Consider the following 22,612-nt stretch of genomic DNA (forward strand, 5'->3'; position numbering starts at 1 on the left):
AGCTTAAATGTGATATTTCTACGAATTTACCCAAAATTCATGTGTGGGAGGGTCATTTATACTTAAACAATTAAAAAAAAAGCATTTGGTGTATCACGGATTTTCGTTTATCGTGGGTGGGTTTGGAACGGAACCCCCTCCATACTCGGGGGATTACTGTACCAGAAAAACACCAAAATAACATTTAAAACATCTAGAACTTCGAAATTAATAGTACAGTCTTAAATGTTAAAGATCCTGAGCAGCTTTAATGGTTTTAGTTCTGGCCTGTGAGTGAAGACTTCTGAGCGAATTATTATTATATTATATTATTATAACAATCTAAACACATCATCAGATATTTCTTTAAATCTGAAGGAATATGTTTATCTTTTTTTATGCTTTATGTGGGTAGGATAATATCTCCAGCGATCTTTATCTGACCCTTCACCCCACTGAACACTGAGCACTGAAAGACTTAAGATGGCAGAGATACAGGAGGGGAAGTGGACGAGTCGAGAGGGAATAAAGTCAGAAATGGAGATCATGTTATCAGTGTGATATAAAATAAAATCATCTTTTAGTTCATACTCACAGAACGATCCACTGCCAAGTAGAAGCAAAGTCTGCAAAGATGCGAACGCCAACATCTCGGGCATTGAACCCACCCAGAAGGTCGCTGAGAGAGAGAGAGAGAGAGGGAAAGAGAGAGAGAGAAAGAGAGAATCTGTTTATGCTTTAAATTTCACACTATTAGCTATTAGCTAACCCCAGAGAAAACCGCTTTCACTACTCAGCAGCTACAACTCAAAGCGCGCTACAGCTTCACACACACACACACACGCGCACACACACACGCACGTATACTCTATGGCCAACACTCCAGGTGAAGCACACTATCGGCTCTAGTAATCAGCACTATTCAGGAGGAACCTCCGCTATCTAAAAGATGACCAAAGAAGAACACCCTGAATCTAGTTTGAACATGAAGCTGTTAGAGTGAGTGTAATCAGACTGCACATGCTAGTTCCTGTATCTCTCTCATACACAGTTTTCGTTTTATTGGTCCTACTTCATGTGCACTCATGTCTAACTCGGTCTTCGTTCCTGTTCATTATTAATTATGTTCCTAGTTAATGTTTTCTCTGGTATTAGTTCCTTCTCACTTCTTACCCCCCTTTACTGTTTCTGCTGATCCACTTTTTGTTCGTTCAAATTCACCATAGATCCAGTTCCTGAAATAGTTCCTGTTCATTACTTAATGTTTACCTCCTCCATCATTCATTCCTCATCTCTAGGTTTATTTCTCGTCCGGTGATCCTTTATATTCATTCATTCCTCATCCCTAGGTCCTAATCATTCCTCATCTCTACACCCTAATCATCTTACGCAGCTCCTAATCATTCAGCATCCTTAAATCCCAAATTTTTCCTCGACCCTTGAGCTTAATTGTCCCTAGATCCTAATCATCTCTCGTCCCTAAATCCTAAATGTTCCTTGTCTGTTGATGTTGTTCACGTTTCCTAGATTTTGTTTATTCCTCATCACTAGATCCCAATTGTCCCTCTTCCTTGGACTCGAACCGTCCATTGCACCATTACCTAATCGTTCCTTGTCTCTAGATCCTAATCCAGGGGTGTTCAGGTGTACACCTGATTCCACCTGTTTACTTTATCGGTTATCTTTTCTTTCAGTAGACTTCTGCTTGGATGGAGTGAAAACTTGCACCTACACCAGCTGGTTGTGGATATGAATCTCCGCCCCTGACCTGAGTTAGAGTTGGTTTCTGGTTCTGACCTGAGCTTTTCTGTTTTGTAGGTTATGGACTAGGTTCATAAGTATTTAAAACCCTTGAGAGGTAACAGAACATTGCTTGTGTCTGCACTGTAGATTTACTGATTGGAATTTACTTTAGACTGGAATGATCTAGAATCAATTTCAGACAGAGTTTGAGGAAGAAAGCAAACAAGAGATGAATAAAGCTTAAATAAATACTGATGAGCAGCTTTGAAACGTTTAAACACGTGTTTTCACTCACGCTCACCTTCCATCACTGCCAAGGAGAGAAAAATACAATGTTATGACACATTGGTGCATGCATGCAAGCGTGTGAGGGTTTAAGTTCATGTGTCTGAGTGCATGAGTACAGGAAGCTATGCTGTATGACCCAAAATATGTGCACCGCTGACCACCGCTGACCATCAAACCCTTCCTCCAAGTCTGAAGCACACAATTCTATACAGTGTCTCTGTGTGCTGTAAAATTACAAATTCTCTTAACTGGAACTAAGAGTCCAAACCCTATTCCATCAAGACAATCTCCCAGCTCAATGAAGACATGGTGTGGAGGTGAAGGTTGGAGTTTTGTCACATAAACATTAGAGTACATTAAAATTTGCATATATAAGAGCCTAGTGTCAGCCATGATGCAGCACTCCTGAGGAGCAGAGAAGGTTAAAGGCCTTGCTCAAGGGCCCAACTGTGGTAGCACAGCAATGCTAGAGCTTAAACAACCCAGAGCTTTAACCATCTGAGCCACCACTGGAAGATCTGGAGTGTCCAGCACAGAGCCCTGACCCTGACTCAACCCCACTGAACACCTTTGGGATATACTGGAACTGTATAGTCTCCTCAAAATCAGAGTTTGAGCTCACTAATGCTCTTGTAGCTGAATGATCACTAATCCCCACAGACACAATCCAACACCTAGTGTGGCAACTTCCAGAAGAGAAGGACTGATTATAAGAGTTTTAATAAAGGGGGAATAAATGCAGAATAAGATGTTCAACAAATACATAGAGGTGTGAAGGTCAGGGGTGCACATACTTTTGGACATATATTGTATGTGTGTGTGTGTGTGATGTTACCCAGTAGCATTCTTGATTGCGTTCACAGTCTGATTACTCGACATGCCGGGGAGACTGAAGGTGGGTGGGACGTTATTATACGCCGGGCCTAAAGTGGGTAAACACCTTCCCAAAACTATACACACAAACACACATACACACAGTGTGTCAAGCAGTGATTGTTAAATTCATTTGTTTATAAACGCAGAAATTAGCACAAAATTCTGATGCAGAAATATGGAGCAATGGACCTTTAGCTGGCATCCATATACAATATGACAATCACAGAGCGACTAGATATCTCACAAAGGCTTTGCTTGATCTCAACAGCTGGACAAACACAGTGAAAAACACACTCCAACTTCAAGCCTGTGATTGGTCATCACAAAAGAAGAAGCTGATTCATTCCAAGATGGATGAATTTGATGAATAGCTGTCAGAGCAACTACTTCAACCTCACTATAGTTTATTCTGTTAGCACTTTGCAGTGAAATTTGAACAGCACCACCTGCAGTACTGGAGGACTCATACGCCACAGCTGACGCATCTACACTATATTGCCAAAGGTATTGGGACACCCCTCCAGATCATTGAGTTCAGGTGTTGTTTTTCAGGGGTTGGGTTCGGCCCCTTAATTCCAGTGAAAGGAACTCTTAATGCTTCAGCTTCATACCAAGACATTTTGGACAATTTCAGATAATTAGATTTCATGAATTAGAGGTGAGACTGCGGGCCAGGCCTTCTCGTCCAACATCAGTGTCTGACCTCAGAAATGTGCTTCTAGAGGAATTGTGGAAAGCCTTCCCAGAAGAATTGAAGCTGTTCTAGCTGCATTGGGGGGGGGGGCAACTCCATATTACATTAATGTGCATGGAAAGGCAGGTGTCCCAAAACTTTTGACCTGACTCACAGTCTCCGCTCTAATTCATCCCAAAGGTGTTCTATGGGGTTGAGGTCAGGACTCTGTGCAGGCCAGTCAAGTTCCTCCACACCAAACTCACTCATCCATGTCTTTATGGACCTTGCTTTGGTCACTGGTGTACAGTCATGTTGGAACAGGAAGGGGTCATCCACAAACTGTTCCCACAAAGAGCATGAAATTGTCCAAAATGTCTTGGTATGAAGCTGAAGCATTAAGAGTTCCTTTCACTGGAACTAAGGGGCCGAGTCCAACCCCTGAACTCAATGATCTGGAGGGGTGTCCCAATACTTTTGGCAATATAGTGTATGTTGAGGCCTTTCAGCTATATAAGTTTGCTAACTGTAACTTCCTGTGGGTGAGAAATGGCCTCTATACAATGAGAGATTTGAGTTTTTTAGTGATTTATTTGGGGACTAATTTGCTCTCATAAGAGCTGAAGTCTCAAGTGTCAAAATCATCGATTCCTTTCGCAGATTTAAGAGCCTCAGCGCTGTTTAAATCACAGGGAATCAGGACTACTACAAAAGAACAAGAAGGATGGACAGAAATATACACTGAGAGAAAGAAAGACAGACCTGAAGCCGTAGGTGTGTAGAAGAATGGACACAACTCCCTGTTAATGATGTCCATTGCAGACTAAGAGAAAAACAGAGAAATGATGAATAAATAAACACAAACATGTACAGAATAATTAAATACACAAGTCATGCTCATGTATCTATGATGATAACATGTTTATAATGTTATTTAAGAAGAAGAGAGCCGTACGAGCGTAGTGGTGTTGAGGTTGAAGGACGGGACACACAGCTCCTGTTTAAAGTACTTGTATAAGTCTGAAGAGGGAGCGGTGTACGCTAGAAGGTTCAGAGACCAGAAATCTGAGGGACACGAACTCACACAGATCTGCAGCACAGGACAGGAGACATTAACATCATCTATACACTCATATACTGTGTATATAATCACACACACACACACAGTCTCTGTAAATGATCACCTGAGTGGTCGGACACTGGAGGCCCTGAAGTGCCGCGGCCATGATGTTTGTCGCTGTGGCACATTTTAGGATATTAAAGTAAAATACATTCGGCTTATTCCTGAGAGAGAGAGAGAGAGAGAGAGAGAGAGAGTGAGAGTGAGTGGGGGGCAGAAAGAGAGAGAGAGGGTGAGTGAGTGAGAGGGGGTGAATGAGAGAGAAAGGTGAAAACACTCAAATGTGCAACACACTTTACGTTGTAAAATTTATTGTGTGTGTGAGAGAGAGAGAGAGAGAGAGAGAGAGAGTGCATGTGTGTGAGAGAAAGAGTGCATGTGTGCGTGTGCGTGTGTGTGCGCGTGTGTGTGTGCATGCGTGTGTGTGCGTGTCTCACTGGTTAGGTGGGAGACCACAGAACATGCCGGTGGAGTTGCGCGGGTAAAGCACGTGCCGCGGATCACCATACAGCCACGCTGCAACACAGATATTTATGTTCATGTAAATATCATTATAGAATTATTATAAAGTGTTATAAAGTGTCTGTACACTCTATTTATCGTAATAACAACAATAATAATAAATATGTCTTAGAAAGAAAGACAGAGACTAATAGAACATTTACTCTGGAAAGCTAATTCCACGTTTTTAGCTGTATGTTCCAATGCTAATATGCTAGCATAAGATTTGAAATGATTTCACTGTTTGCAGTAAAATGTTGACTAAACTTTCCGGTGTATTAATGTCTAATAAACGTTAGAACTACTAGAATGTTAAAAATAATAGAAGAGTCAGCAAAAATAAGGAAGAATGATAAAGGCTAATCCTGTCTGACCAGTTAGGTGCTAATATGCTAATGGTGAACTTTCATATTAGCAACAACATGGATACCTTTACAGACTGTGTGTGTGTGTGTGTGTGTGTGTGTGTGTGTATGGTCCATTTGCATCTAATGTAAACTGACAATAGATCAGATATAATGACTCATTTGATAATTTTTTTTACTCTAAGTGCCACACTGAGCCAAAGAAGAGAAATGAAAGGTCACATGATCAAGGCTGGCTCGTTCATTTAACCTGAGCTCCGCCCTTGTTGACCCAGGGAGAGGTTTGTTCTTCTCTAAACAAGGGCAGGACTACATGTTGTGTGTTATTCTTACCCAGAATACCAACCACCATGTATCCCACGACGACGAGCATGAAGAGGATGCAACAGATGATATCGGTGCAGCTCCTGGACAAATATCATGCAAATTAGCTGTGCTAAGGTTTTTTTTCCAGTACCTAGATCCATAAACAGTTACACACACACAAACACACACACACACACACACACTTGTACGAACCTGTTGTGAAGTGGTCCAGTAAACGTTGGGTCAAACTTTGTTGGCTCTCCTGAACGAAATAAGTGGAGTTTTAATACAAACACAGTCATTACACTCTTATAATATTTGGTGTTTTTCTGCCCTCACCCTCACCCTCATTCTCACCCTCGCCATTACCCTCACCCTCATTCTCACCCTCACCTTTACCCTCACCACAACCCTTACCCTCACCTTTACCCCCACCCTTACTGTACACTTACCCTTACCTTCACCCTTACCCTCACCCTTGCCCTCACACCCCCCTGCAATGGTTAGATATAATAGGGCTAGAGTGCTGGATTGCTAACTAGCTTGTGTGACCATTGAAGTGTGTCTATTCTGCCAAGTAGCTGGTCTTTGAACTGGACACCACACCAAGTAACTGGTTTGTAGAGCAGCAGGTTTGTTATGTAGACACTCTGTAGTGAGTTGTTTGTAGTTGTTATGTAGTTAGAAAGCAAATTATAACTCAGCTCCCTCAGCTAGTTCGCCATCATGAAGTGATCATCAGATCTCTGTGCATTCTCAATCTTAAAATAAATCAAGCTGACAAAGTAACATTTAAAACATTCACCATGGACGAACCTGACCGTAAACAGGGTCCAGTGGTGCTGGAACCTTTAAACGTCGTAGTGTTCACAGCTTGCTCTTTATCGCAAAGTGTCAGAACCACTAAACGTCGTCATCATGATTAGGAACATTCAAACTGAGCAAGAACATCAGCACTACTGCTTACACAAATTAGGAAGGTCACAGGAGATGGTGACGGAGTAACTACACAACACAGCCCAGGCCACGTGTGTCTCAGTGTCGCTCTAGTGATTTGTGTTTGCATTTCCACATCGGTTAAACCTGTTTAGCAAAAAAAAAACTAAGCACAGGAATAAAACAGGTCCTGTGTACACACCTGAAGGCCTTTGTGTCTCTTCATTGGAGCTCAGTTCACAAAAAATACACAGACGAGTATCAGATGTATATTATTTACAAGGTTTACTTCTATTTTTTTCAGGTCCAAGTTACATTCACAAACAAACGTGTGGAGTTACTGAACTTTATAAACGCTCCTCATCTTCATCAGAACCACTCAGTGTTCCAGGAGTCTTCTCTTCTTAGCTCCATGTTCCAGATATCAGTGAAGGATTTTTTCACACAAACACCAGCTCCACAGCCACGTTCATCTCCTCCTTCACTCTCAACTCAACCGTGTTATCTTCAGTCAACACTTCCAGCTCGGCAAGCAGAAAATGAGCTTTAATGTGTTTAATCTTTAGTAGTTATTAAACCTCACAGTGTGTGCTTTTATTCCTGTTTATACACAGAACCTAAGCAGAGTGTAGGAGCTACAGTATAACTCCAGCTGGTCTGATTTATATTATACATGCAAACACATCAGACATCAGTTAGCTCATATAAGGCGTGTTTCATATATTTATAAATATTTAAAAGCTCATATTTGACAAGTTATACCATATAAAAGAATCTAACAGCAGGTTTTCCTTTTCAGTAGGAAATTCACCAAATGTAAAGTGAAACTATAATAAAGTATAAAAAATATGCCATGTTTTAAAACACATAATATACAGTATAGAAATCTGAGCTGTTGAGTTGGGATCATTTCTAAATGAGGTGGTTTTTCAATTCAGTTTATTTCTACAGGGCATTTAACACATGACATTGTCTCAAAGCAGCTTTGCAGAAGAATAGAAACATAGAAAAAATGATAAAAGTTTGAAGTAAAGTAATTATTTATCTCAAACATTTATCTCTAATGAGAAGCCTGAGGTGAGGGTAGTGAGAAAAAACTAAGATGAGATGACAATAGATGAGATGATCTGAGGAAGAAACCTTGAGAGGAACCTCATCCTTATTTGGGTGACACTGGACAGGAAATAATGTAAATGTTGATAATGTCCTTTCTACAACAGCGACCAAGATCTCTTGAGGAACTAACAGGATTTAACTGTATGTGCTGTATACAAGTCCTGAGGTTTTAAACAATTTAACATTAAAAATAGATGTTTAAGCTGAATTATATAATGTAAATATAAAGTGCCTGGAACATTAACAGCTGCTTCTATGACCGTTACTCTGACACGATGGTTTTCTTATAAGGAAGTGTTTGGATCTGTAATCAGGTTATGGGAAGGAATCTGGTGGACTCTAATCCGTCATCATGCTGCTTTACTTTAACACTCAGATAGAACAAGCTACTGTTTAGGAAAGCTGGACTCTGATTGGTCAGAATGTGATGATTAGTTTTCAATAACATCAGCTCTGACAGTTATGTAGCTGCACATCACAGTGTTCTATGAACCTGTGTTAAATATATAATAAAATGTAGTTTCTATAGTAACGGCTACATATCCAACATGTTCTTTGCTAATAAACCTGACACTCTGCTACGGTACATGAGAACCAAAACATTTAGGAATGTGCAGTAATAGGAAAATAATCATCACACCACCACCACCACCTCAGCACTGCAGTAAACATTCAACACATTCCCAATATGTTTGTGTAATCATTTTCTCCAGGTGAAATGTGTAATTCCTCAGGAATGAAGCGTCTGATTTGAAGGCTCCTGATAATAACATGGGCGTGTCCACCTCCGCCGAGCCGCGGCTGTGTGGCTCTCTGAGGGAACGGGCGCTTCGTTACCTGGCAGCTCTCAGGCTTTGGTTGGCATGTGACACACACGCACACACACACACACGCACACACACACGCACACACACACACGCACATCAAGCTAATAAGGCAATAAAGGAGCTGAACCACCCATATACCCCCCACCAACACACACACACACTGTGCTGGAGCTTATTATTCTAACCCATATAAAAGCACTTAAACACATTAAACAACAACATTTACATTTCTACATTCACCAGGTCCTGATTTTCACCACATTTCAGAAGAAAGACAATCCTGTAAACATCTGAAGGACGTGACTCCAACTGTGTGACTGTGTGACTTGCCCCACCTGTGTGTGTGTGTGTATATGTGTGTGTGTTCATTTAACTGAACTAGATTTTGGTCTGGCTTTTTGTCATCTTGAATATCTCTGATCTCTCTCCTAGGATTATAACCATGATGAACAGAGACAGAAATCACAGTGTCTCATATTTTTTATTCTTCACCCTTCTGTTTTATGGCTGTTTTATAAAAAGTTCGTTTCCTGGTTGCTCTTTTGCTCTTTGTTTACTGTGTCATGGGTCATTCTGTGAACATCTTCACTCTCCAGTGAACTCTCTCTTCTCATCCTCACTCTCTATTCCTTTACACAACTTTGAGCTGTTTGTTTGTGCAAATTAAAGCCTCCAAGACTCCGAGAGGGAGGGAGGGAGGGAGGGAGGGAGAGAGAGAGAGAGAGAGGGAGGGAGGGAGGGAGGGAGGGAGGGAGAAAGAGAGGGAGCAAAAGAGAGAGAGAGAGAGAGAGAGAGAGAGAGAGTTCAGCATTTGAATCCGATTTGAATTCATCAAATGGAAACAAGCCTGATGCAAAACGCTTCAGCATCCTTTGCCTGTTTTCTGCAGTGAACTCAGTCAGTTTTTCTGAAAGATGTCTATCACACTGACTACAAACATCCTGAACAGGTCTTCTTCCTGCTCCAGAACCTGCTCCACAGTCCAGACAGGATTCCTACCCCGCTTCTATTTCCGCTTTATTCAGTTCCTGGTTTCAGAAGTTTGATGTTAAGCTCCATGGATTTCCTCATGATTTGATCCTAACACAATTAGTCACTCTTTAGGGTGTGGTGTGATGGCTGTGGTTTAAGGCAATGTTTTATATACTGCATTTAGATAAATGTTGAGTCTCTAGACTAGCAGATTGGTCATTCAAATCTTTAGGCCTGAACAGTCTGAAGTCCCAGCAAAACCAGTAACACCAACAAGGAGCACCAAGTCCCAAACACAGCCCAAAGCTCCACTGATTTCCAAAAAAAGGTCCAGAGCTCTTCCAAATCTCAAACACCTTTTAGAGATCCTCCAAATCCCAAACACCGTCCAGAGCTCCTACAAATCCAAAACACCTTTCAAAGCTCCTCTGAATCCCAAAAACCTTCCAGAGCTCCTCTGAATCCCAAACACTTTCCAGAGCACTAGTGAATGGCAATAAATAGTCTAGAGCCGCACTGTAGAGCCCCAGCGAGACCCATATGCAAGCCCCAAACACTATCCAGAGCAGCATACCTAATCTAAAGAATTAAACTCATTATGGAGATGTCACCCTAATCACCCTCATGCTAATCATCCTCACAATAATCGTCCTCACGCTAACTGAAGGGTTACTAAGGAGATTTTCTTTGTTTTGGTATTTCATATTTTATACACACATTGAAGTAAATGTATTATATTTGTACTCGGTTGAACCTGGAGTTTAACAACAGTGTGATAAAGTTCTCTTTAATAAAGATATGAAGCATTATTGGTGATTTAGACACAATATTAAATTCATTAGAGGGTCCACATAAACACAGCCGTCAGTGTACATCATCACTGTACCCACCACCTGAAGAACCTGTTCCTCCACCTGCCCAGGACTGATCATATTACACTGAATACAGAGAGGACAGACACCCACCCACCCACACACACACCCACCCACCCACACACACACCCACCCACCCACACACACACACACACTCTTTATTTATTGGTTTGTTTATTTATTTGTTTGCTTATTTGTTTGTTTAAAATGGCAGAACCCTCTTTAATCTAATCAGATGCATCAGGAAACACTTTAATTCCCAAGAGCCTGTTGTTTGGAATGTTTCTTCCGGATGTCACTGGATCTCCTGCCTCTACTTTTAGGAATCACAGACTGGAAATGGGATGAATCCCTGCACCTTCTCAATGTGCTTTATGACCTCAAAGAGAATGACCAGATCTAACATCCACAAAGCTGTGTGTCCAGTTCATATAAGGCCTTTACACCAGAAACACTATGAATAAACAATTATTGTGTTTAATTATGTCCAATATTCAGTCAACATCAGATATGTCTTATAAAACACTCCACTTTGTGTTTAATGGCTGAAATTGAAGTGGCCTCATACCTGACCTCATACAGTGAAACTCTAATCTGATAAAACACAGACACAGCGTTTCCATGTGGAATGTGTCATTAATTTGTTCATCTAACATCTGCTCTTGTCTCTTGATATCTGAACTCAATGTGAACATGTTCTGAATATTTTAATGTTCTTTTGCTGGGTTCTGGACTCTGAAAGTGGTGATTTATTTCCTCGCAGCTCTGACAGTAATGCAGCTGCTGGACATCACAGGTTTTTCATCGGAAGCTAAAAGGAAACTTTTTTTTTTTAACTGGTGAGGGAACAACAGTTTATAGCTGCTATAACACCGTCACCAACATTCAACAACATTAAACTATAAACAGATAAAAAGTGTGAATCAATCACAGCACACCAGCCCCCACCCCCTACCCCCACCCCCTACCCCCTACCCTCATGGGTAATGATTATTGAGGACACTGAGGGACGTTTTTGCTTCCATTCTTCTACTTTTGGTTGATTAACATTTTGACACGTATCACAGCGCAGGATGGAATGCTGAAGTTTCTCAGTAACACAAAGGAAGTTACATTAGCGCCCATAGCTACGTGCTATTGCCATCACTAGTGTGGTGTCAATTTGCATTTATCTACCATCACATCTGAGGGAAATGCTGAAGGTCCTGTTCCACTGTTTCCAAAATGTATAATTCATTTTGATGTCTTAACTAACTAAATTTCTGGGTTCTTCTTTTAAGTGTCCATATTTCCCAGTCTCCTAGCATCAGTTGAGCACCAACATTAACTACTTAATGGCTCGTCCTCACCAATTTGGTCAGTTTGAATGGATTGTCAACCTCATAATTCTTCAGACCTGCTCTGAAATACAAAACTCCAGGAAATATGCAAAATATGTGAATGGCTATGTCAGATACACACACACACACACACAGCCATGCTGTCCTATTCTCAATCTCACTGTTCTATTGTTAAAAGCTACGAAAGTCTAAAGGTTGAGAACTGAGTCAGATTGAAGGAAAAAAAGTCCTGTAGTTAATTATCAAAAACACTGCACTAAACATTCTTCTAGTGTGCACACACACACACACACACACACACACACACACACACACACACACACACACACACACATACACACACACACACACACACACACACAGTAGTGATAGTAGTTTAGTGATGTTTTGGTAATTGTTTGTGGGTTTTTGTCAGTAGAGTATTTTCCACTGGAGAGCTGTTGAATCTGCAGATGGTTTGCTGTGTAATCCTGAGTGTCTCTCACATGCTGCTCTCATTTACTGCTGTTTTCACATTTAAAATGTAAACCAGAAGAGTAGCTGTTAGGGATCAGTGTTCTTATTGAACTCACTGGAATCTTTCTACAGGTCAAAGACTCTTCTCTGTTAAATAATGTTAATATATCACACTTAACACTATACAGAAATAAATACATACAACATACAGTCTCATTTAATTGCTATCAACCAGACAAGTCAATGCCTACCAAACACAGAGTCTAGAAACCCAACGCCTACCAAACACAGAGTCTAGAAACCCAACGCCTACCAAACACAGAGTCTAGAAACCCAACGCCTACCAAACACAGAGTCTAGAAACCCAACGCCTACCAAACACAGAGTCTAGAAACCCAACGCCTACCAAACACAGAGTCTAGAAACCCAACGCCTACCAAACACAGAGTCTAGAAACCCAACGCCTACCAAACACAGAGTCTAGAAACCCAACGCCTACCAAACACAGAGTCTAGAAACCCAACGCCTACCAAACACAGAGTCTAGAAACCCAACGCCTACCAAACACAGAGTCTAGAAACCCAACGCCTACCAAACACAGAGTCTAGAAACCCAACGCCTACCAAACACAGAGTCTAGAAACCCAACGCCTACCAAACACAGAGTCTAGAAACCCAACGCCTACCAAACACAGAGTCTAGAAACCCAACGCCTACCAAACACAGAGTCTAGAAACCCAACGCCTACCAAACACAGAGTCTAGAAACCCAACGCCTACCAAATGCAGTCTAGAACAGTCTAGAAATGCAATGTCAAAGACATGGTCTATAAACCCAACACTTCACAAGAACAGAATCTAGCATCTCAGATCAGTAGTGAAATGTTTCAAACAAGAAAGTCCAGTTGATGTGACCTGACTTCCAGATAAGCTCACCTGAGTGACTGAGAATCTGCTGAGACACACAGCAACTCAACATCACACCACAGCAACACTAAAGCAGAGACACTACAGTGTGATTGATCTGATGAATAGAAATTTAAAAGTGCTCATGGGAAAAATAAGGAAGACATTACACCAGGGGAAAAAACACTCTTAGTATAGAGCAATAAAACAAAGTCCTCTGGTTATTGTTTTTTTTTTCTGGCCTTCACACTACCTTCTGATTCAGATTTCACAGAACTCTGTAAACCCCTGACCAACTGCAGGAACCATTCCCTTTACAGGAAGTAGATACTGTAAAAAGGAGATTTTGGACTTGACTTAGAAGAACAGCTTAGTGATGTCATGTCAGGGAGAGAAGCTCTTCCATTATGCTCTTTAGGATACAAAACACTTCTAAGCAATTTAAATACGTGTCACAATAGTACACTCTCTACTTCCTGTTAGTGCACAGGAAGTTAGTTCACAGACTTCTGTAGAGATTATATGTTTATAGTCCAGTAGGAAGTGAGTGGTGATGAACCTGTCCTGTTTCCATCATTTAACTGCAGTCTTTTCACACTTTCTAATAACAAGCTGCAGCTGGATTACTGCTTTAGAGAAGTATCATCTTTATTTCTCCTCATAAAACATAAAACAGGAATTATTCTGATTCTTAAATAAAGGCTATTACACCCTGTGCAATGTCACTTCCTCCACCAGCTCACCTTCTTCCCATAGTGCATCCTCTTTCCCAAAGCGACACACACACACACACACACACACACACACACAGGATTCATCGGAGCAGGCCTCCTCCTTCTTCTAGTTCTAATGTCCAGGTGTCCAGTGTAAAAGCTTTGGGCAGTCTTCAGGGGTCAGCATGGTCACTTTTTTTTGGTCACAGGTTTTTGCTACACTAGATCTTCGGTGAGATCGGACCATACAGAGATCGGACTAACCTTCATTCCCTACACACTTCAGTGAGACTTGAGCTCCTATGACCCCCTCACTGGTTCTCCTTCCTTGAAGCCCTTTAGACAGGTACTAAGCCCTGCAGACCAGGAACACCTCACAAGACCTGATGTTTTCGTCTAGACATCACAGTTCATCTCCAGTCAGACTCACTCAGATTCTTACTCTCGCCCTTTTCCAACACACTCTGAGAAGAAACAAGAGACTGTCTAATAAACCCCACCCCCTGACCGGTGCCGCTGTTTAGGAGATGATCAACAGTCTTCACCTCACCTCTCAGTGACTTTAATGTTATTTTAGTCCCTTTCTAGTGCACTACATGACAAAATAATGAGCTATTTCATGTTCAGTTCCTTACTCACACTACACATACACCATGTAGTGTATATAATTGTGTCTACACCCTTTCTAGTGCACTCTACGTCAAATCAGGAGTCAGGTGAGGGAGTGTGTGTTGTGTATATTTTCTACAGTAAAGCAACTTTATCAGTATTATTGCACACTAAATAGTGAAAAGAATTCTAGTGGACTATTTATGGTCTAAAAAGTTAAGGATGATTTTAAACGACACAGGAAGCAAGATACATGAAGAGTGACAAAAGACAACATAGTGAAATATTCCTCAGACACTCTCTCTCTCTCTCTCTCTCTCTCTCTCTCAGATTAAGTGTGAAAGAGCTCACCATATTCAGACTGCTGTTCGTTCTCCTCTGTGTTCTTCCCCATGCTGGTCCTGTGAGAACCCACACTCAGCACACTGGAGTTTAAGACTTCCAACACAAATCTCTTCTTCCTATCGTCTCTCTCTCTCTCTCTCTCTCTCTCTCTCTCTCTCTCTCTCTCTCTCTCTCTCTGTCTGTCTGTCTCTGTCTCTCGGTAGCAGGTTACCAAGCAGTGACGTCGCGCCGCACCTGTTACTCACCTGGTCCCAGATCTCCACGCCCACTAACCAAGCGATTCCGGAAGCGCCCTCTGGCGGTCAAAAGAAGGAGAACAAGGAAATGATGGAGAAAGAAGAGATAAAATCACTCAGTAAGATCTGTGTAAAATCGTTATTAAATGTTATTTTGCACGAGATTATTGAAGATTGGTGAAGATTTCAATAAAAATGATCATTTAATACTGTTACTTGTTCTTAATATTTTATTTACACGTGCTGTTCTTGCAGAATTTGTCAGCGTTTGTATTTTTTTTACGTGATTTGTTTCATATTTTTATTTATTAATCCTACACAACTCTTCTTTTTATTTGCACATTATTCTGTATGTGACAGAAGAGCTGTATATTTGTGATACACTGGTGTGTAGGACATTATTCTCCAGATTTTAAAGAGAGAGAGACTCTATAGACTCTTCTTATTATCTCTCCTAAATTATATATCCTGTGGCATCTGAGGTGTTTTACTCACCTTTAAGGACATATCTGTGTTAGTGCATCATCAAGCTACTTTATACAGCTTGTGTAAACACTGGCTCCGCCCACTTAACACACACACCCTCTCTCATGACTGGAATAACACACTGCATTATGAGTTGGAATAAGACACCAGCAGGCTTTCTTTCATGCCTTTAGGACATTAAAGTGCAGGACGGCTGTGCGTCAGAGCCGCCCGGGCCCCGTGCCCTGCAGGTGCAGGTAACAGCTACAGGTGAAGAGGTGGAGTTTATGGAGGAGAGACGCTCAGAAACACAATATTTTTGAAAGTGTTTGTCAGTGTGCACGTGGAAGAACACCAGAGGAGTAAATAAATAACACACACTTTACTGTTGTATCAAATATTTATTCAAACTACATCATCAGAGTAACAAAAAAAAGGTTTTGTCACTGTCTGGAATCTCATACAGTCCAAAATTCATAAAAAAATAAAATAAAAGGAAACAATGAAGGATTGCTGCATAGCTCCCTACTTTATACACTACATAGTGACTCTACAGAGTGCACTCGCCGACAGAAACAAGCCTGACACTGCTTTAATGCACCCTTGTCCACTTACTGCCCTGACCACCGAGTGCATGTCAGCTACGTCTAAAGAGCGGAGAAGATGGAGAGGAACTAAGCTGAATCTTCTCTGGTTTACACACAACCTACTTAATCAGGCATGTGGAGAGCTAACCTGATCTGCCTCCTGGATCATCTGCTAAGTACATGGTAAAACGACTTGCTAGCAAAGTGCAGCTCCATGTGTTCCAGAACCTTCCGATCAGGATGTGTCGGGAAACCCGTGGATGAAGGAGTATTCTGGAAGAACTTGGAGAACCTCGCAATCAGGAGGGTTTCCTGGAGCCCTAGACCAAAACCTGGTCCAGAACCCAGAAACATGATTGTTCCAAAGTCCTCTCGATCAGAATGTCTCCTAAAACACTAAAATAGCTCCAGAACCTTCAAACCGTAAGTACTCAAGAGCACTCAGTCTGGACCCCTGACCAGAGAGAGGTCCAGAAGCATTACAGTGATGATCTGAAGGAATAAAACCCAAACTGTACACTGATTAATATAAAACAAGTTATTTCTATACAACCTGGAACATGAAGGAGGCCAGAAGTCTTGATGAAGGTTAAGGGGATGAGGGTGCATTAGGAACAGCATCAGAACGGAACCGTTCACTCGGATACTGAGAGCAGAACCTTCTTATAATCTACACAAACGGAGCAGATCAACATGGATCAAATGAAAAAATTCATTGGCTTAAATGTGTTTAACAGCCAACACGGCTGTACAGTGCTGAGAAATCCCATAATGCATTGTGTCACTGGTCTGGAGAGGAGTTTAGGGGTTTCCTGGTAGGGTGAAGCTAGGTTCAGGGGCTGGTTCTGGGAAGGAGTCCAGACGGGCCTGCCTGCTGTGCTCCAGAGCGATGGCCTCTGCCGAGTGTTTACACTTTTCTGAGCCACACTGACATGTGAAGTACTTACTCTTAATGTCCCAGAAACGGTCTCCGTAATCAAACCTGACACACACACACACACACACACACACATTTAGATTGGATGAGATCAAATGTCTAACATCAGTTAACTGTGTGTGTGTGTGTGTGTGTGTGTGTTCTACCCGAGCTCCTGGCCCGTGAGGATATCTCTGGAGCTAAAGAAAGCTATCCGGGGGAAGCGCAGGTCCTGATGCAGCATGAACACACGCACTGGGATGATGTTTGGGTCACACAAGTGGTTAATGAAACGACTGATGTTACCATAGTAACGTGCATCGATGCAGTATACCTCCCCATCCTGCAGAGAGAGAGAGAGAATGAAAAAAAAAGTAGGTCTATTAATATATACAGTATACTTACAGACTATATAGACACATACAGTGGTGTGTAAAAGTTTTAGACAGGTGTAAAGAAATGCTGTATTTTAAGCAGCTCAGCTTTGACTGATGGCTTGTGATCATCCATCTTCCTCTCAATCACAATCCAGAGGTTTTCAGTGGGGTTCAGGTCTGGAGATTGGGCTGGCCATGATGTGGATGATGTGGTGGTCCTCCATCCACACTTGACTGACCTGGCTGTGTGGCATGGAGCATTGTCCTGCTGGAAAATCTAATGAAAAGGTGTAGATGGTCTGCAACAATGCTTAGGTAGGTGGTACGTGTCAAAGGAACATCCACATGGATGCAGGACCCAAGGATTTTCAGCAGAACATTGACCAAAGCAGGACACTGCCTCCACTTCTTCCCATAGTGCATCCTGGTGCCATGTGTTCCCCAGGTAACAGACACACACGCACCCGGCCATCCAATTCAATTTCAATTCAAGAGTCTTTGTCATTTCAACCACATACACTATATTGCCAAAAGTATTCGCTCACCCATCCAAATAATCAGAATCAGGTGTTCCAATCACTTCCATGGCCACAGGTGTATAAAATCAAGCACCTAGGCATGCAGACTGTTTTTACAAACATTTGTGAAAGAATGGGTCGCTCTCAGGAGCTCAGTGAATTCCAGCGTGGAACTGTGATAGGATGCCACCTGTGCAACAAATCCAGTCGTGAAATTTCCTCGCTCCTAAATATTCCACAGTCAACTGTCAGCTGTATTATAAGAACGTGGAAGTGTTTGGGAACGACAGCAACTCAGCCACGAAGTGGTAGGCCACGTAAACTGACGGAGCGGGGTCAGCGGATGCTGAGGCGCATAGTGCGAAGAGGTCGCCAACTTTCTGCAGAGTCAATCGCTACAGACCTCCAAACTTCATGTGGCCTTCAGATTAGCTCAAGAACAGTGCGCAGAGAGCTTCATGGAATGGGTTTCCATGGCCGAGCAGCTGCATCCAAGTCATACATCACCAAGTGCAATGCAAAGCACCGGATGCAGTGGTGTAAAGCACGCCGCCACTGGACTCTAGAGCAGTGGAGACGCGTTCTCTGGAGTGACCAATCACGCTTCTCCATCTGGCAATCTGATGGACGAGTCTGGGTTTGGCGGTTGCCAGGAGAACGGTACTTGTCTGACTGCATTGTGCCAAGTGTAAAGTTTGGTGGAGGGGGGATTATGGTGTGGGGTTGTTTTTCAGGAGCTGGGCTTGGCCCCTTAGTTCCAGTGAAAGGAACTCTGAATGCTTCAGCATACCAAGACATTTTGGACAATTCCATGCTCCCAACTTTGTGGGAACAGTTTGGAGCTGGCCCCTTCCTCTTCCAACATGACTGTGCACCAGTGACCAAAGCAAAGTCCATAAAGACATGGATGACAGAGTCTGGTGTGGATGAACTTGACTGGCCTGCACAGAGTCCTGACCTCAACCCGATAGAACACCTTTGGGATGAATTAGAGCGGAGACTGAGAGCCAGGCCTTGTGGACAGCCTTCCCAGAAGAGTTGAAGCTGTTATAGCTGCAAAGGGTGGACCGACGTCATATTGAACCCTATGGATTAGGAATGGGATGTCACTTAAGTTCATATGCGAGTCAAGGCAGGTGAGCAAATACTTTTGGCAATATAGTGTATATCTGACGCAGTACAGAGTGAAATGAAACGTTTCTCCAGGACCTGGTGCTACAGAAACATACAACATAAAGATCAAATACGGAAAAAACAACACAGAGCTAGGACCAAAGTTTTTGTCCTAGTCACATAAAGTGCAAAGTGTGCAGCTAGATGCAAACAGCGCAAAGACAAGACAGTGCAGAAACAGTAGGTACAAAAAGACAACACAAAAACAGTAATGTAAAAATGAAATGGAATAAAAAGAAATACATGTACAGAGTAGCAGCGGTTGAGGTAGTGCAAATAGAAATAGGCATAAGCATAAATATAAACATAGCAGCATAATAAAATAATAACAGGGTTTGAGGGAGTGCAATAAATAGTGAACAATATAAGTTATGTGTGGGTATCCACACAGGTGAAAGAGAGAGTGTGTGTGTGTGTGGATCCACACAGGTGAAAGAGAGAGTGTGTGTGTGTGGATCCACACAGGTGAAAGAGAGAGTGTGTGTGTGTGGATCCACACAGGTGAAAGAGAGAGTGTGTGTGTGTGGATCCACACAGGTGAAAGAGAGTGTGTGTGTGTGTGTGTGTGTGGATCCACACAGGTGAAAGAGTGTGTGTGTGTGTGTGTGGATCCACACAGGTGAAAGAGAGAGTGTGTGTGTGTGTGTGTGTCCACACAGGTGAAAGAGAGAGTGTGTGTGTGTGTGTGTGTGTGTGTGTGTCCACACAGGTGAAAGAGAGAGTGTGTGTGTGAGACAGAGTTTTGTACAGTTCAGTTCTCTTTAGTCTTGTACAGTTCTGTGTGTGTGTGTGTGTGTGTGTGTTAGAGAGAGTTTTGTACGGTTCAGTCCCAGGTGTTGAGGAGCCTGATGGCTTAAACTGTTACAGTCTGGTTGTGAGGCCCGAATGCTCCAGTACCTCTTTCCAGATGGCAGGAGGGTGAAGAGTGTGTGAGGGGTGTGTAAGAGTGTGTGTGAAGAGTGTGTGAAGGGTGTGTAAGAGTGTGTGTGAGGGGTGTGTGGGGTGTGTAAGAGTGTGTGTGGGGTGTGTAAGAGTGTGTGTGAGGGATGTGTGGGGTGTGTAAGAGTGTGTGTGAGGGGTGTGTGGGGTGTGTAAGAGTGTGTGTGAGGGGTGTGTGGGATCATCCACAATGCTGTTAGCTTTGCGGATGCAGCATGTGGAGTAAATGTCCGTGATAGAGGGGAGAGAGACTCCAATGATCTCAGCTGTCCTCACTATCCCCTGAAGGGTCTTGTGATCTGAGACGGTCCAGTTCCCAAACCAGGCAGTGATGCAGCTGCTCAGGACGCTCTCCATGGTCCCTCTGTAGAACACAGTCAGGATGGGGGGAGGGCGTTCCTCAGCCTCCTCAGGAAGTAGAGGTGCTGCTGGGCTTTCTTGGTGATGGAGCTGGTGTTGAGTGACCAGGTGAAGTTCTCTGCCAGATGAACACCAAGGAATTTGGTGCTCTTGACGATCTCCACCGAGGATCCGTCGATGGACAGCGGAGAATGGTCACTCTGTGCTCTCCTGAAGTCAACAACCATCTCTTTGGTCTTGTCGATGTTCAGGGAGAGGTTGTTGGCTCTGCACCAGGCTGTTAGATGTTGCACCTCCTCTCTGTATGCTGACTCGTCATTCTTGCTGATGAGACCCACCACGGACGTGTCATCGGAGAACTTGATGATGTGGTTGTCGTGAGTCAGCAGAGTGAACAGCAGTGGACTGAGCACACAGCCCTGAGGAGCTCCAGTGTTCAGTGTGGTGGTGCTGGAGATACTGTTCCCGATCCGGACTGACTGAGGTCTCCCAGTCAGAAAGTCCAGGATCCAGTTGCAGAGAGAGGTGTTCAGGCCCAGCAGGATCAGCTTCTCAATCAGCTGCTGAGGGATGATTGTGTTGAATGCTGAACTGAAATCTATGAACAGCATGTGAACGTAGGAGTCCTTACAGTCCAGGTGTGTGTGGGCAAGATGGAGGGCTGTGGTGATGGCATCGTCCATGGAGCAGTTAGGACGATACGCAAACTGCAAGGGGTCCAGTGAGGATGGTAGCTGTGACTTGCCTCATGATGAGCCTCTCAAAGCATTTCATCACGATTGGTGTGAGTGCGACGGGACGATAGTCATTGAGGCAGGAAACCATAGACTTCCTAGGCACTCAAGACTCGTTGTCTTGAGGCACGCTGGGATGGTGGAGCTGCTCAGGGAGATGTTGAAGATGTCAGTGAAGACATCAGCTAGCTGTTCTGCACACTCCCTGAGCTCTCTGCCAGGAATGTTGTCTGGTCCAGCAGACTTCCGTGTGTTAACTCTGCATAGAGTTCTCTTCACGTCAGCCGTGGTGAGACAGACCGTTAGGAGGGATGGTCTTCCTCGCTGTTGTGTTGTTCTGTGCCTCAAACTGAGCGTAGAAGTCGTTCAGCGCGTCAGGAGGGAGGCGTCACTGTAGTATGTTGTCCTGTAGTTGGTGATCGCCTGGATGCACTGCCACACGCGCCGGGAGTCTCCGCTGTCCTGGAAGTGGCCATGGATTCTCTGGGTGTGCGCACGCTTCGCCTCTATGATGGCTAGGGACAGTTTGGCCCTTGCTGTTTTTAAGGCCGCCCTGTCCCCTGCTCTGAAGGCGGAGTCTCTCGACTTCAGGACAGTACGCACTTTTGTGGCTTCTGGTTGGAACCACGGCTTCTGGTTGGAGCGTGTGGTGATGGTCACGTCATCAATGCACTTCCTGATGTAGCCGGTCACTGATGCTGTGTACTCCTCCGAGTCAATTGTTTGTTGCAGCTTCCCTGAACATGTCCCAGTCAGTGCACTCAAAACAGTCCTGAAGAGCACAGATGGCTCCTGCTGGCCAGGTTTTAACCGGCAATAATAAACAGTCCATCGGGGTGAGCATTCTGCAGCTCACACAGAGCCTCCTTAGCATTAGCGCTGGGTGGAATGTACACTCCGATAATGAAAGTGGTGGTGAATTCCCGGGATAAATAATAAGGTCTGCATCTAATAGTCACAAACCCCACTAGTGATGAGCAGTAGTTAGACACAAGCACAGAGTCCTTATACCATTTGTGTTGATGTAAACACACACGCCACCACCGCGAGTCTTACCGCACAGAGCTGCATTCCTGTCGGCACGAAACGTGGGGAGCGCGGCTAGCTGAATGGCGGCGTCCGGAACTCTGTCGCTGAGCCGTGTCTCCGTAAAAACAAAGATGCAGCAGTCTCTGCACTCACGCCGTGTAGTTCACTGGAGTCGGATGTAATCCAATTTATTGTCCAGTGAGCAGACGTTGGACAAAATGATGGAGGGGAGTGCCGGCCGGCTAGGAAATGTTATTAGCCTAGCACGGACACCCGCTTGTTTTCCACGCTTCCGCTTCCTTGAGCACCGCTTGCGACGTCATCTCTCCCGGCCACC

At 43.4% G+C, this 22,612-nt stretch overlaps 2 protein-coding genes across 4 annotated transcripts in view; both read right to left on the reverse strand.

Moving 5' to 3' along the window:
- slc44a4 (solute carrier family 44 member 4) overlaps nt 1-15,129 on the reverse strand; it is a 26,732-nt gene extending 11,603 nt beyond the window's left edge. Inside the window, exons 1-9 of the mRNA XM_058408420.1 lie at nt 14,948-15,129; nt 6,065-6,113; nt 5,879-5,952; nt 5,117-5,195; nt 4,744-4,843; nt 4,515-4,649; nt 4,322-4,382; nt 2,846-2,960; nt 575-658 (exon numbers count right to left, since the gene is read on the reverse strand). Coding sequence (XP_058264403.1) covers nt 575-658; nt 2,846-2,960; nt 4,322-4,382; nt 4,515-4,649; nt 4,744-4,843; nt 5,117-5,195; nt 5,879-5,952; nt 6,065-6,113; nt 14,948-14,990 — 740 coding nt within the window. The 5' untranslated portion in view covers nt 14,991-15,129. The remainder of the gene's footprint in view (nt 1-574; nt 659-2,845; nt 2,961-4,321; nt 4,383-4,514; nt 4,650-4,743; nt 4,844-5,116; nt 5,196-5,878; nt 5,953-6,064; nt 6,114-14,947) is intronic.
- Nucleotides 15,130-16,023: 894 nt separating this feature from the next.
- ehmt2 (euchromatic histone-lysine N-methyltransferase 2) overlaps nt 16,024-22,612 on the reverse strand; it is a 33,816-nt gene continuing 27,227 nt past the window's right edge. For all 3 annotated transcript variants that reach the window (XM_058408354.1, XM_058408352.1, XM_058408355.1), the window contains 2 exons: nt 17,313-17,488; nt 16,024-17,211 (listed from right to left, as the gene is read on the reverse strand). In XM_058408354.1, coding sequence (XP_058264337.1) covers nt 17,031-17,211; nt 17,313-17,488 — 357 coding nt within the window. In that variant the 3' untranslated portion in view covers nt 16,024-17,030. The remainder of the gene's footprint in view (nt 17,212-17,312; nt 17,489-22,612) is intronic.

The sequence above is a fragment of the Hemibagrus wyckioides genome, linkage group LG14 (genome assembly GCF_019097595.1).
Source record: "Hemibagrus wyckioides isolate EC202008001 linkage group LG14, SWU_Hwy_1.0, whole genome shotgun sequence".
Taxonomy (NCBI): domain Eukaryota; kingdom Metazoa; phylum Chordata; class Actinopteri; order Siluriformes; family Bagridae; genus Hemibagrus; species Hemibagrus wyckioides.